The sequence below is a fragment of the Dipteris shenzhenensis genome, chromosome 20 (genome assembly GCF_047967505.1).
Source record: "Dipteris shenzhenensis isolate YYH24624 ecotype China chromosome 20, Dip_SZ_1.0, whole genome shotgun sequence".
Taxonomy (NCBI): domain Eukaryota; kingdom Viridiplantae; phylum Streptophyta; class Polypodiopsida; order Gleicheniales; family Dipteridaceae; genus Dipteris; species Dipteris shenzhenensis.
The window spans coordinates 16,453,154-16,468,785 of NC_141615.1; the positions used below are offsets into that span (position 1 = coordinate 16,453,154).

The following is a 15,632-nucleotide window of genomic DNA, read 5'->3' on the forward strand; positions in this document are numbered from 1 at the left end:
GTTGTTAGAATTCAAAGGATTGTGCATCGTTTAGCCACTGGCTAGTGGGGCAATGTGATTTTGTTGGCACGATACCATTCATAGCATGGAATTAGTGGGCAAACATTAGCCGTCAAGACTTCCTAGCTCCTAGTGGGGCAATGTGATTTTGTTGGCACAATACCATTCACAGCATGGAATTAGTGGGCAAACATTAGCCGTCAAGACTTCCTAGCTCATCAATATTTTTCAGCAAACAACTCATTTAGTGCTTCAGCATCTATATTTTCCATAGGAGGAGAAACGGCATCTGAAGGAATAAGTGAATATGCAAACTTGTGTGCGGTACTGAAGGACCATAGAAATCATAAAAGCCTTCCCCCTAGTGGCAAAATGCATTTGGTTGCATGCTTTGGGGAGGGTGGGGGGGTACCATACCTCTTGCCATTTCTTCTTCTAGTGGCGTTCCTAGGCATCATCATTTGACTATTTTGTCTCAGTATCAGAGTTTTGGAGCACAAGTGGAGGGTTATGGCACTCTGAGCAATAATGGTACTTTTTATTGCAATCGCGACAAGTTATCATCAACTTACTTGTTGGCTAGGGCAAGCGATGGAAGCTCAAAAATGGAGGTGAGAAGGAGAAAAACAAGATGATGTAATGAATTGCTGCAAAACTGAGTGTAGAGGCTCAAGACAGAGCCAACATAACAAAACCCTAGGGCTAAATGCCCTAACTGGACTAAGTGTCCTAACTGACCTAGGTGGTACATATCACGGGGATGTTGGTGGTGATGGTAAAGTGTCCAAACGAACTCGCACTGAATTTAGCCTCGGGTGCCAGGCTAGGGGCCTTAGTTAATGCCCAAAAGGTACCTATGATTTCATGTGCAATAAGTGCAACTCCTAGTGCTATTAGAGTAGTTTCAATTTCTAAGGTCATTGGTATGGTTCAGTGGGGTCATCCTAAAAATTGACCTCCTAGAGATCCTGCAAACTAGGGTCATTGGTTCCCACGCATTAGGGTCATGGTGTGCCAACTGACCCCCCCTAGGGGCATTAAATTCCCACGCCTCATAATGCCATGTGTCTGTGTGTGGGGAGCTAGTGTGGCCTCTCTGCTTGCCTTGTGGCACCTAGGTGTCAACTCTGGAAGCTCCTAGAAGGCCCTCGAGCCCTTCCTCTCCTTTCCATGCTGTTTTGAGTCTTCACCCCTACCAAAAGTCCCTCATTTTGAAGATGGCGGATTTTTGCAGCTTCTCTCGTGCTGGCTGAAGTCAATTTTGGAGCTTTCTTCATGAGAGTTTTCCCCCCCCTTGGTGCTCTCTGCTGTTGGCATGCTTCGTGGACCTGGACGCCTTCATTATGGGCCATTTCTGGAGCTTTTCTCCACTTTCTTCGCGACAAAAGTCTTCCTTTCTTGCATCTGAGCCCATATTCTTGGATGCCTCCCTTCTAGCTCGTGTCTGGTGCAAGGCGCACTGAGAACTGAGGTGCTGGTGGGCTGGAATCTCCATTCTGGTGGGCGCAATCATGGAGGATCTGTTTCAGCTTGCTGCACCCTCTCTTTCTAAATCTTTTCTGGTGCTGGAAGTCACTCATAGGCAGCTCCCTCCTACCAAAGTCTGCTGTCTACTGCTCAACCAACTTCTGGGGGGCTGTTCCGGGCTGAAACAGGCTCTTTCTGTTGGCTAGATTCTTATCTTCTTCTTATTTTGCTCTATGCTACGGTCATTCTTTTGCTGAGATTCTGCAAGGTTGGATGCCCTACTATTGGCCCGAAAGAGGATTGGAGCATTGGTTCTGATACTCTCTTCCTGAGGATGCATTGGCAAGCCTTGGGCTCAGTAATGGCTTTGATCTATGTGAATGCATTGTTGGGCATGCTGTCGGGTTGTTCTACTTGTGTTATGCATGGCTATTGAAAGGAACCAAGAGAATAGCACTGGGAGTTTATTACTGGCACAGCCACGGGTTGGCATTGTACTGGGTTGCACCTATGGGTGAGCTCTTGAAGGGAGTCCCTTGTATTTAAGCTAACCAGTAATTAAATAAATACTGCAAGGGGTGCCAAGTGTTGGGGCCAACAGGTGTCACTTTTAATGCTTTTGAGAAGGGGCATTCTAGCCTCCCTTGTCTTAAATGGTTTAGTGATGCTATGCTGTAAAGTTATATGCTCTAAGTTTTGTTTGTGGGCAATGGCAATGGTTCAAGTTGGCTGTATTTCATATTTGTGAGACAATAGAGTCAGTTACACTGTCCTTTGTCGGTCAAAGGCCGGTTACAGTGGTTCCATGAGAAACTTGGGTAGAGAAAGCATTTGCTGATTTTTGGTACAGCCATCCATCGTTTTGGATATGGAGCATATAAGGCTTGATTTAATGCAGAGCCATAGATAAGGGGAGCACACCCCAGAATAAGAGTGCAAGATGCAGCCCAAGAAGGGAAGAATATTCAGGTTGATGCATTGGGGCAGCCAGCTCAACAAGTGCATAATCATGTGGGTACAGTTGCATTGGGTGCTGACCCAAGTGTACAGCCAAATGCCATGGCAGTAATGCAAATAGAGATGGCTTCTGTGTTGCAAGTTTTGACTCAGGTCACTCAGAGTTTTGCTTAGATTGCGCATAATCCAGCTTTGATGCCGAGGGCAGAGGCACAGCCCATTCAAGGTCCACAAATGCATGTGGGACAGCCACTAAAAGAGCCACAGACACCAGTGGTACAGCCACTTGCAGTGCCACAGAGGCACATACCAAATGGGAATGAGCATGGTAGCAATGCTCAGAATGTGCAGCAAGGGCAGCAAGCCCAACCACAGTATGTGGTTCAGCCAACTCACTTTGGAGGAGGATCTATATTTCAGGCCATGACCTCACAGCCAGCCCCAAATTCTTTGTATGCTAATGTGGGGATACAGCCTGGAATGCAGGGAGGCAGTCCCATGGTGTCACACAATCAGGTAGTGCCACATGTGCCACCAAACCCAGCTATGGGGGGTGTTCTTCAACCTCCAGAAGGACCCCAAGGACAGAAGCCTCTTTATTTGCAGCCCCCTGGCTATGATCAGCTGGAGCCCAGGCTTAAGATAAAGGAATACGAGGAAGGGGGGGCAGCAATGAAGTTTGAGACCTTCAATGGATATGCAATAGGATGAAGGCTCTTACTTTTTTGCAGCTATTTGATTTATCTTTTGCTGGAGGGTACTTCAGAGAGTCCTTGAAAATCGGGAAGGCAGCCACATTCCTTAAGGGTAATGCGATGCAGTGGTGGTCTAGCCTTCTCCTTCAGGGCCATACACCTGCTACATGGGTTGAATTTAAGAAGGTATTCTCAGCCACATGGCTCACCACTACTTTTAAAGTGGATGTCATGACTCAGTGGCATAACTTGAATGCTAGGGAATGCAAGAATCTAGAAGACTACAACAAGAAGTTTTGGGATTCACTTCTAAGTGTGAGCTCTTATAGAATAGTCCCCTTTTCAGAGCAGGTTGAAAAGTATTGTTGTGGTCTTCCCAAAGAGCTGAAAAACTATTGTACTAAGACACACATTTGCAGCATGTCATAGTTTATAGAGAATGCCAACACAGCTTACTCACTTATGCAGGGCAGAGTCTCAAGCTTCAAAAGCAATTTTAAGGAGGACCCAAAGAAACCACAACAAGCTGGAAAAGTCCCCCTTAAATCAAAGTTTGTGGCGTGTCAAACAAGAAAACAGCAGCCCTCTTCTCTCACTCTTAAGGAGAGGAATAAATTGTTTGCTAAAGGGAGGTGTTCTATTTGCAAAGAGATGGATCATAGAGCAGCAGATTGTCCTAACAAGAAGAGGAAAGAACCTGCAGCAACTCGGGCTGACTCTAATCAAGGCACAAAAGAGGACCCTAGAGGCAAGAAACCCAAGCCAAGCGCTGGCCACATTCTTGACATCATTGGGGGTGAGCATAATGAGAAGAAAACAGAGATGTGCAGAGCATGGGGCAAGCTACGGGATCAGCATTGTCTGTACTTCTTTGACTCAGGGGCCAAAGCAAATTTCATTACTCCTGAACTTGCAGCTTAGTTGGGTCTTCGACCAGAGGAGATTGGTCCTCTTTGTGAGGCCAACATGGCTAATCCGGAGCTTAGTACCCCTGTTACTCCTATCATAGGGAAGTTACGGATTCACATCCAAGGATATGTGGACTATGAGGATTTCTATGTGATGCCTTTACCTGAGTGTGATGTTTTGCTGGGGATGCCTTGGATGTACCGTGTTCATGCTATCATTGATACACATGATAAGAAGCTTACCTTGACTTAAAGGGGTAAAACCCAAGTCATAGATGTAAACTCAAAAGGGGAATCAGTCCCAATTGTATCCACTTCGGCGATTTCTTCTATAATGAAGAAGCATCTTTCAGCATATTTGATTTTTGTCAAAGAAAAAGAACCAATTGAGGATGTTTCTCCAAGCTAAAAAAACAGCAAACTGAGTTTTTATTTCAGTTTCAAGATTGTTTTTCAAATGAACTCCCAGAGGAGTTATCTCTTGAGAGGCCAGAAGATCATACCATTGATATCATTCCTGGCAGTTCTCCACCTAACCGACCACCATACAGGGTGAGTGCAGCACAGCAGGAGGAGATCATGTGTCAGGTGAATGAATTGTTACAGCAGGGGCTGATTCAGCCAAGCTCTTCTCCATATTGTTCTCCCGTCCTACTTGTGTAAAAGAAGGATGGATCTTGGAGAATGTGTATTGATTATAGGGCTTTGAATAAGATCTCTATCAATAATCGATTTCCTATTCCACGCATTGATGACATCTTGGATCGATTAGAGGGATCAACCATCTTCAGTCGCATTGACTTGAAGAGTGGTTACCATCAAATACGAATCAGGCCCGAAGATGTACATAAGACTGCTTTCAGGACCACTTTTGAGCTTTATGAATTTCTTGTCATCCCATTTGGTTTGACTAATGCTTCTGCTACCTTCAATCGCATGATGGATCGCATTTTCAGAGAGCACAGGAAGTTTGTGGGTACATTCTTTGATGACATTATTGTGCACTCAAAAGATGAAGAGGAGCATGGGCAACACTTGGCAGTTGTTGGAATATGAAGTCAAAGTGAGTGTATTTGTGTGTCCTAGGTCCCTAGGATTTATTTTATAGTCTAGTGAGTCCTAGACAGTGCCACGTATCATATGGGAGATTATCCCATATGCATTGTGACTTTCTAGAGTCTAGAGGCTCACACTATATAGTCTTGTACTAGTCTTGAGTCTTTTCATATCAGTCAACATCAAGCTTTATCTACATGTGAGTATTTTGGTTATCATTGCCTTGCACTTCTACTTTGTTTCGATTTTTATTATGCTTTCCATGTTTTCATTCCGTTCCTAGTGTTACAGTGATGCTCCCCTCTCCACATGTCCCTTCATGTGATATCAGAGCCTCCCTGCTTCCTTCATCTCTTCCCTCCTTTATAGCCTTCTCTTTCCCTTTCCTAGCTCCACCTAAAGGATGAGGGTGGCCCAGAAAGGAAGCAGCCCTCTCCCTCCATGGTAGAGTTCCCTTTTTTCTGCCCGCCATTCTGAGACCTGCGACTAATGCAGCGCTTATATCTTGAGCTACAAGTGGAATTTTGACTCGGTTTCTGAAAGAAAGTTGTAGTACACTTCAAGAGCTACAATTTTGGTGTTTACTTTGTCTCAATCGGAGCTCTGTATCAAAAGTTATTCCATCTGCAAGGTGTGACAAAATCAAGACTGCATTTTGCCATCTATTGATGTTTGTGGCGGCTAGTTCCCATGGGTATCTTCGTGAGCTCGTGCAGCGAAATATGATCCATTATCTTCATCAGCAAACAAAGATGGATTGATGGGCATGTTTTCTTTACTCATGAAGACATAGACTTGCTCCTGGAGAAACACGGGCAAGCTGCTTCTCACACTAATTTTCGATTTCTCCAATTTCTACCCCGGATTTTAAAATTTCCAGGGATTTCTATTATGTGAGGGTTCCTCACTGTTGAAGGAACACATTCCTTCAAAAATTTTGGAAAGCCCTAAAATTCTTGAAACCCTAATTTTCTGCTAAACCCTAATTTGCAGAACTTAGGGCTTTTCTGATTTCTGTATCCCTTCAGCTCTATTGAAGCCCCCAGCATGTAAATCATTTGGGAATTTCCAAATTCATGTAAATTTATCACTATTTTGCCCATTCACTTGGGAACTTTGCCCCATTTGGGCATAAGTGCTCAAATTTGAGCCTCCACGCCAACATTGCTTATTTGATCGGTGCCTGAGGTACTTCACATTGATTTACAGCAAAAAGAGAAGGGAAAATAGCATTATGTGAGCTCCAAACACTTCCCGACTTCTCTGATTACTGCCCCGATTGTCCTTGGTGCCCGAGCTCCACTTTTGACCGACTCTCCGAGTGCTCGTGGCACCTCCGGCCTCTACTTTGACATCGGCGACTCTCCCTTAGCCATTTTGAGAGTCACTATGTGAGTGCTCCATTTAGCTACCCCATGGACTTCACCGACACATCTTTTGGGGCATTTCTGCCTAGCGCTTCATCGACATCATCATCGTCTCACAGGGATGTGCACACATGTGCAGTGGCTACTTGGAGGACATCTCTTATCATAAGAGATCTATTTTTTATTACTTCATACTTGATGTTATTTTGGGGTCCTCTGCCCTAGGTAGTCCCCCTAATGATATGTATTGAGTATTTTGTTATCATTGAGTCTATATGGTACTCAGCCTTGGATAGTCCTCCTAAACTGATGTTATTTCTTTTATGAGTGGTGTGTGACTTCATCCCAGTTTCCTGATATGAAGCCGGGGGGGATGTATTGGGGAACCATGTATTGATCTTGATGGATAAATGAACCATGTATTGGTCTTGATGGATAGATGTTTCGAGTTATCAACCCTGGCCGAGTTCCAGGATGCTGGTGCATTTCCCAGACTGATTTGTTGGGTCAAGTAGCCATGCTCCACTCTGAGGCTCTATGCTACTTGGGATGCACAGATGTGTAGACTCCATCATGTTGTAGATGACCATGTTCTACTCTTGCTTCCATCGACTCCATCACTACTACCATGTTCAGCTCTTGGTTCCGTTTCAGAACCAATACTCCCTCACTTTTCCTTCATGGGGAGATGTTGGAATATGAAGTCAAAGTGAGTGTATTTGTGTGTCCTAGGTCCCTAGGACTTATTTTATAGTCTAGTGAGTCCTAGACAGTGCCACGTGTCATATGGGAGATTATCTCATATGCATTGAGACTTTCTAGAGTCTAGAGGCTCATACTATATAGTCTTGTACTAGTCTTAAGTCTTTTCATATCAGTCACATCAAGCTTTATCTACATGTGAGTATTTTGGTTATCATTGCCTACTTTCTTTCCATTTTCGTTATGCTTTCCATCTTTCCATTCCGTTCCTAGTATTAGAGTTATGCTCCCCTCTCCACATGTCCCTTCAGCATTGGTATTTAAAGAGCTCAGGAAACACAAGTTGTTGTTCAACACTAAGAAGAGTGAGTTCTTCATGCCAAAGATACATTTCCTGGGACACATTATCTCACGAGATGGAGTGAGGATGGACCTTGCCAAGATAGAGGCAATCAATAATTGACCTCCATTGAAGAACCTACACGATAACTGACCTTTGACCGACACTCAAGGAGGGATTTATGATGATGCATGGAAAGCTGTGTGTAACAAAGCCATTGAGGCATAAGGTGCTCACTGAAAGACATGCCCCACCGTATGCAAGACATAGGGGTATTGAGGCTACAATCAAAGCAGTAGAGTACTACTTTTATTGGCCTTCTCTAAGGAAGGATGTTGAGGCTTATGTCAAGACATGCATCACTTGTCAAAAGGTGACATATGACAAGCAAAAAGAGCCCCGGTTTTTAGCCTTTACCTATACCAGATAGACCATGGCAGAGCATCGCTATGGATTTTGTTTTTGATCTCCCTCGCACTCCTTCTCACGATGGCATATGGACCATAATTTGCAAATTCAGCAAGATGGCTCACTTCATTCTAGTAAGAAAGAAGATTACAGCTGAGCAGATGGCAAAGGAATTCTTGAAGTCTTTTTTCAAGTATCATGGGATGCTTGAGTCTATCGTGAGCGATAGAGATCCACGGATGACCAGCATGTTATGGAGAGGTTTGTTTGATAACATGGGTACCTCACTGCTGGTTTTCATCTTCTTATCATCCACAGTATCATGGTCAATCAAAAGAGGCAAATTCTACACCCTTTGCCTATACCAGATAGACCATGGCAGAGCATCGCTATGGATTTTGTTTTTGATCTCCCTTGCACTCCTTCTCATGATGGCATATGGACTATAATTTGCAAATTCAGCAAGATGGCTCACTTCATTCTAGTAAGGAAGAAGATTACAACTAAGTAGATGACAAAGGAATTCTTGAAGTCTTTTTTCAAGTATCATGGGATGCCTAAGTCTATTGTGAGCAATAGAGATCCACGGATGACCAGCATGTTCTGGAGAGGTTTGTTTGATAACATGGGTACCTCACTGCTGTTTTCATCTTCTTATCATCCATAGTATGATGGTCAATCAGAAGAGGCAGATTCTACAGCTTTGGATTTGCTGCGTTGTTATGTGTTTGAGCACAAAGCAAAGTGGGAACAGTATTTGCTGCTGAGTGAGTATGCATACAATAATACAGTGCCCTCTTCCATGGGTAAGGCACCCTTTGAAATAGTGCAAGGAGCGAGAAAGGTTCCTCCTATTTTGCATACAAAAGAGAAGATTTTTGTGGCAGATGAGAATGTGGAAGACTTGCGGGTAGCGTATGAAAAGGTTAAGTATGCCCTTCAACGCAGTCAGGACAAGCAGAAAAGAGCTGGAGATAAGCATCGCAAGAACCTGGTCTTGACAAAGGGTGATTGGGTGTTGCTGCGTTTTCTTAAGGCACGCCTCATAAGCAATTAAGGGAAGGTAAAGCTGTACACCAAGCTGAATATGAGGTACTACGGCCCCTTTCAAGTTCTTGAGAAGATCAATGAGGTAGCTTACAGGTTGAAGTTACCTGAGCAGTGGACCATCCACAATGCTTTCCATGTTAGCTTGTTGAAGCCTTTTCATGGAGAAGTGCCACAAGATATGCAAGTTGAAGAGCAACCTAAAGTTGATGAGCAAGATGAGGTCTTGATTCCTGAGAAGATTGTGGCACATAAGGATCGGAAGGTTAATGATAGAGTTGCCAGACGCTATCGAGTGAAGTGCAAGAATGATCCTGCAAACGATGCGATCTGGATGGAAGAGAGTGAATTGGCAGATTCACCACAGGTTTTATAGCTCTACCTTGAGGCATTTGGTCTCAAGCAGAAATGACCTTTGGTTCAACACATTTCTTGTGCAATAAGTGCAACTATTGTGCTATTAGAGTGGTTTCAATTTCTAAGGTCATTGGTTTGGTTCAGTGGGGTCATCCTTTAAAAATTGATCCCCTAGAGATCCTACAAACTAGGGTCATTGGTTTCATTAGGGTCATGGTGTGCCATCTGACTCCCCTAGGGGCATTAAAATCCCACACCTCATTTTGCCATGTGTGTGTGTGGAGCTAGTGTGGCCTCTCTGCTTGCCTTGTGGCACCTAGATGTCACCTTTGGAAGCCCTTGGAAGGCCCAGGAGCCTTCCTTGCCTTTCCATGCTGTTTTGAGTCTTCACCCCTAGTTCATCAGAATGACGATGGCGTATTTTTGCAGCTTCTCTCGTGCTGGCTGAAGTCGATTTTGGAGCTTTCTTCGCGACAGTTCTCCTCCCCTTGGTGCTCTCTGCTGCTGGCATGCTTCCTAGACCTGGGCGCCTCCATTCTGGTCCATTTTTGGAGCTTTTCTCGATTTCTTCGCGACAAAAGTCTTCCTTTCTTGCATCTGAGGCCATATTCTTGGACGCCTCACTTCTAGCTCCTCTTTGGTGCGACGCGCACTGAGAACTAAGGTGCTGGTGGGCTGGAATCTCCATTCTGGTGATCGCAATCATGGTGGATCTGTTTCTACTTGCTGCACCCTCTCTTTCTTGATCTCTTCTGGTGCTGGAAGTCACTCATAGGCAGCTCCCGCCTACTAGAGTCTGTTGTCTATTGTTCAACCAACTTTTGGGGCTGTTCTGAGCTGAAACAGGCTCTTTCTGATGGCTGGATTTTTTTCTTCTTCTTCTGCTCTATGCTACCGTCATTCTTACTGAGATTCTACAAGGTTGGATGCCTTTCCATTGGCCCGGAAGAGCATTGGGGCACTGGTTGTGATACTCTCTTCCTGGGGGGTGCAGTGGCAAGCCTTGGGCTCAGAAATGGCTTTGATCTATGTGAATGCATTGCTGGGCATGCTGTCGGGTTGTTCTACTTGTGTTATGCATGGCTATTAAAAGGAACCAAGAGAATAGCACTGGGAGTTGATCACTGGCACAGCCACAGATTGGCATTGTACTGGGTTGCACCTGTGGGTGAGCTCTTGAAGGGAGTCCCTTGTATTTGAACTAACCAGTAATTAAATAAATACCGCAAGGGGTGCCAAGTGTTGGGGCCAACAGGTGTCCCTTTTAATGCTTTTGATTAGGGGCATTCTAGCCTCCCTTGTCTTAAATGGTTCAGTGATGCTATGCTGTGAAGTTATATCCTCTAAGTTTTGTTTGTGGGCAATGGCAATGGTTCAATTTGGTTGTATTTCATATTTGTGAGACAATAGAGTTAGTTATACTCCCCTTTGTTCGTCAAAGGCCGGTTACAGTACATGTACTCATTGTACCAACAGACGTAACTAATTGTAACTAGGCCTACAAGGCACATACCAAGGAATAAGTGGCACCTATGGATAGCCCATAGAATGGCCTACAAACCCCCCTCCATGGTATGAACTGAAGTATCCTGGACATGACTCAGGATACCTGAATATCTAATGTCATGGTAGCACATGTTCGTCCTGTAGGGATATAGCAACCAATCCAAGGTGCATGGTGGAGAGGGAGAGAGAGAGAGAGAGGGAAGGCTAGGGAGAGAGATAATAATACTCAAAGAAAGACATAATGAAATGGAAATGAAATAGCAAGAGCAATGAACAAAATGAAAGTACTCACATGTAGACCAAAGAGCTTGTAGGCTTTATACTTGATTGATTTGACACTTGACAAGTACATCTCTTATATAGAGCACACACACACATATGAACACCAATGCATATGGGATAACTCCCAATGTGACATGTGGCATCCATAGAACACACTAGACTAGAACTCATACTAAAACACACCAAACGAACTCATCTTGACTCCATTTCCTAACACCCCCCCATGGAGGAAGGGTGAGTGACTACTGGAATGGAACCAAGAACATGACAATGATGGTCATCGAACTGTGCAATGATGGTGTAGAACTGGACGTGGCTCCCATGCTAACTCAGAGTAAAGTAAGCATGGCTCAGAGGCTAGTGAGCATGATATAGACTCAGAGGCTCACCTAGCATGGCTCAGAGGCTCATCATGCATGGATGGATGACCAACTCAGAGATCTAGAAGACCAATGCACCAACATCCTGGAACTCACATGCTAGGCCTAATAAATAGACTTATCAAAGCTAATACATGGCTCCCACAGTACATCCCCCTCCTGGCTCCAGGGACTAAGTAGGAACATGGAGCCACACACCATACATAAAAAAGCAATACATCATTTTAGGAGGACTATCCAAGGCAGAGGACCTTTATTGACTCAACACACATGATTTATTGCATTCATTTTTTGAAAACATCCCAGGGCAGAGTACCCAAATAGAAAATGCTTAGAAAATATATGGATCATCATCTCCATCGTCCTCTGGAGAGAAAGAGAGGTGTCAGATTTCAGCAGTAAGAGCATGAACTTGTGTCGGAGGATCGTCATCTTCATCGTCACTCGTGGCGGCTGCAACCCAATTGGCATGGTCCTTAGTATGCTGTTTGGCAAGCTTCTGGTAGCATCGGTCCTCCGTATGACCAAGCTTGTTACAAAAGGTGCACTTGAGAGGCTTGAATGGCTTTGTCTTTCCATGTGCTGGTGGAGGCAAGAGCCTTTGTAGTATCTGAAGAAGAGATCGAAGATTCTTTGTTCCAGCGATCTTTTTCGAGAAGAAGAATCAGCATATCATCAAAGGTAGTCATGGTAAGCCGAAGTATTTCAAGAGTATTCTCAAAACGAGTGACTCCCTCCATACTCTTCATGAGGACAACCATTTTGTCCTCGTCGTTCGGGGAACACTTCAAGCTGGAAAGTTGTTGCACAAGAGATCGCTTTTTTGCTAAATGTACACTCAAGGTATCACTATCATCCATTTTCAATTTCTGGAGTTTGTGATTTTGTTACCAAAAAGATTCTCGAGATGCGCCCATATCGCCTTGGCCATTGATTTGAAGTCGATGTGATGAATCAAAGTATCATCGAGGCAAAGTCCGATGATAGCAATAGCTTTTGAGTTGTGTTGCTTCCATGTCTTGAGTTGTTGAGGATCCGTTGTAGGAGCGTCATCCTCAATAGCATCCCATATATTTTCTTTCAAGAGGAGCAACTGAATCTTAGTTTGCCAAGTAGGGAATCCTTCCCCCTTGAACTTCTCCACACGAGCAATGAGTTTGAAGAGAGAGAACTCATTGTGCACCTCGAGAAATGACAACTTCAGTTTTCAGCACTTTAGAAGCGGGAAAAGAGATGAAACTGGGGCTGGAACTGAAGGCAGAAGAGGCGGAGGATAAAGATGTCATCATGCAGGAGATGGAGCAGCAATTTGTGGGCAAAATGAGTATGGCTCAGCTTATGTGGAGGAGAAGAGGCAATGAGCAACAATGGCACACATAATGACGCCAATGGGCTAGGGACGCCATGTGTTCCAAAGATAGGGGGGCTCCTATGACTATTCACTAACTTGAGAATCAAGTGCTGAGGAGTAAATATGGGATACAACATGCCCAACTATAATAGTCCTGTAGTTGTCTGAGCTCATGGGATCTCCTACCTTACGGATTAGGATAATGGTGGTAAGGGTCCAGGTGTGAGGGAAACCGGTGCAAACCATTGCGTTAAATAAGGTTGCATGTTTGATATCATCGATGGTAAAAAGTGAACAAGAGGTAGAGTAGGGTAGCTATGAAAGGGTTGCCAGCTAGTAAGGGATGCCATAGAGAGTGCGTACATATGAGTGCCAGATGGCTATGTCACTGAGGGGGGACAGAAACCTTAGCTTGAGAAACTTCCGCCAAAAGTCCATGGCAGTTACTTTACATAAATTCCTCCTCATTTTGCACATGAAGTCCCTCTTCTTCCAACGCACGATAATATTCTTGTTTGGTCTTCGCTTTAGTCGGAAGGTGATGCTTGGTCTTGAATCTGAGTTGATGGCCCAAGGCCTTACTCTCATCATCATACCAACTATTACAGGGACAGATCCAATGGTGGGTGGGTGGATTTGGTGGTTTGAGGGAAAGATTGGAGAGAAGCATCATTAAGGGAGCCGGTGATTAGGGCCCCTCTATCTTCTAGAGGGGGAATATCATTAGTATCAACAAGCAGAGCAGAAGTTGGCAGCATAGGGAGAAACCAGATCTCTTGAGAGGTGATGTTTGTGTGACAGGATGTGCTCCGTGTAGGGTGTGGGATGGACAAGCCAAAGAACAAGTAGGTATGGTAGGCTCCTGGAGTGCCAGTGGGATGGAGAAGTCTGTGATGTGAGAAGCAACGGTCGGGACTCCCATGAGGTAGTCAAACTACAGTAGAGCCTCCTCCATGCAGAAAACAAGCCAGCCTTCCGGAGAAGGCCATTTTGCCATTTTTCTAGACAATTGTAGATGTCAGGTCATGTACCCCACCTATATCCATGAAAGAGTGCCCATATGAGGTGACGGGGCTCGACTATCTACATGTCGGTCTTCAGTCCTAGTGCTGAATCCCAAAAAAAAAGACCTTCCCTGCGGCTTGAGAAGCCCATGCTATCCAGGTACACGGATGTGTACAGCGACATCTCACCATCCTCTTGGACTGACTTGGCAAATGAGAGCTAAAGAAAAAAGGAGTGTGTGTGTGTTTGGGGGCCGGGGGGGGGGGGGGGGGATGGTTTGGGTGAGTACATACACACATGCGTGCACATATATAATCTCATCACAAAGAGGCCGAACATCTAATATTTATCTTCTTTTGTGCCACCCAACAGTATACAATTAATACAAATATCAGTAGCAAAAATCGTCATGGTTTTAGCCATTTCAAATTAGACCCTCACAAAAAATGTAGTACATATCCCTGATATTAACCACACTAACATATGGAAGTGAATGTGCAAGATGTGAGCTTTCAAATCATTGGACTCTTACTTTCCTGGCTTTATTTGTCCCTTTTTTTTCCCTTTATCCATATCAGTTTCATTGTCTTGTTCACCATCAATTGCACTCTCAGCCAAGTTATTTGTCGGCTCCTTGCCTTCTTTTTCTGTTATCTTGGAAACATATCCAGTCAATTTGCAATAGTCTTCTAGCAAATTCTGGATAGTTGAAGCAAGATTCCCATCAGCTTTTGGAAGCCTTTCTAGAAGACCAATTGTATCAATGGCGAGAGTTTCAAACTTTTGTAGACGATCCCTTCCTGCACCTATTATAGTTTCTGGAATAGGTAAGCTTCCAGGAGCAGGTGGGTCTAACAATTTCAGAAAATCAGCTTCTTCTTCAGCTGCCTGTTCCTTGCTTCTCAATTGATGTTTAACTGTAGACTGTCCTGTTTTTCCTTTGTATTCTATTGGGTATACTTCTTCCACTAGATTTTGAATTCGACCAGGAGCACTTTTACATCTCATCAAACCATGTTCCAAAACTGTATCAGCTGTTTGTGTTAAAGCGTCTGAATGTGAGATATAGAAAACAAGCCTTTCCTCTTCTTGACTACTGCCAGGGACTTCCGGGATTACCTCCTGAGGAATATTTTCGCGCAGGGACGTTGGAAATGCATGCTGTGTCTCTGCATTCTGTGAGTCTTCATGCTGTGTGTGTTCAACCAATTCATTATTTTGCAGTATTTGAGCACCTTTTGTTGAAACATCTTCATCTCTACTACTATGCTGAACAGTAGTACTTCCCATAGACGTTGTAGCAGTTTCATTAGTTTCTTCCTTTTGAGCTTCTACGTGAGTGAATTGAAGTGTACGCTTGTGTGAAGCTGCCTTTTTCTTGGCCTTTTTAACCATATCTTCACGTGATCTTGGGGTCATATTTTCGCAAAGGCATAGGCGACACCTTTTGATCTTCTGCATCTGTGCCTCTTTATCTTTCACCTGGTTCTTTGCTTCTTCAAGCTCACCAATGAGGTTTGCAATTTGCTCTTTCATCGAATTCAAATAATTCTTCATATGTGTCAATTCCACCTCTTTAGTAGCGAGATATGGCTCAGCTCCTGCCAGTACCTGCAAGTGTCCTTCTCAACACATAGCACAAACTTTTGAAAGGAGTAGATATTTCAAATTCAATTTATACATTGGATCACCATTCCAAAATTTTCCACCCTGACCTTCTCTCAATGTAAGAATTATATTCCTTTAAAGGGTGGGGGAACTATAACCAACTCAATTGTAAAGCACTCTTTCCTAATCTCTACTT

The 15,632-nt window shown here is 44.1% G+C and overlaps 1 protein-coding gene across 1 annotated transcript in view; it reads right to left on the reverse strand.

Annotated features, from left to right (window-relative positions):
• The window catches only part of LOC147889347 (uncharacterized), a 225,183-nt gene that overhangs the window by 115,186 nt on the left and 94,365 nt on the right, over positions 1 to 15,632 (reverse strand). Inside the window, exon 7 of the mRNA XM_087392059.1 lies at positions 14,361 to 15,439. Coding sequence (XP_087248185.1) covers positions 14,361 to 15,439 — 1,079 coding nt within the window. The remainder of the gene's footprint in view (positions 1 to 14,360; positions 15,440 to 15,632) is intronic.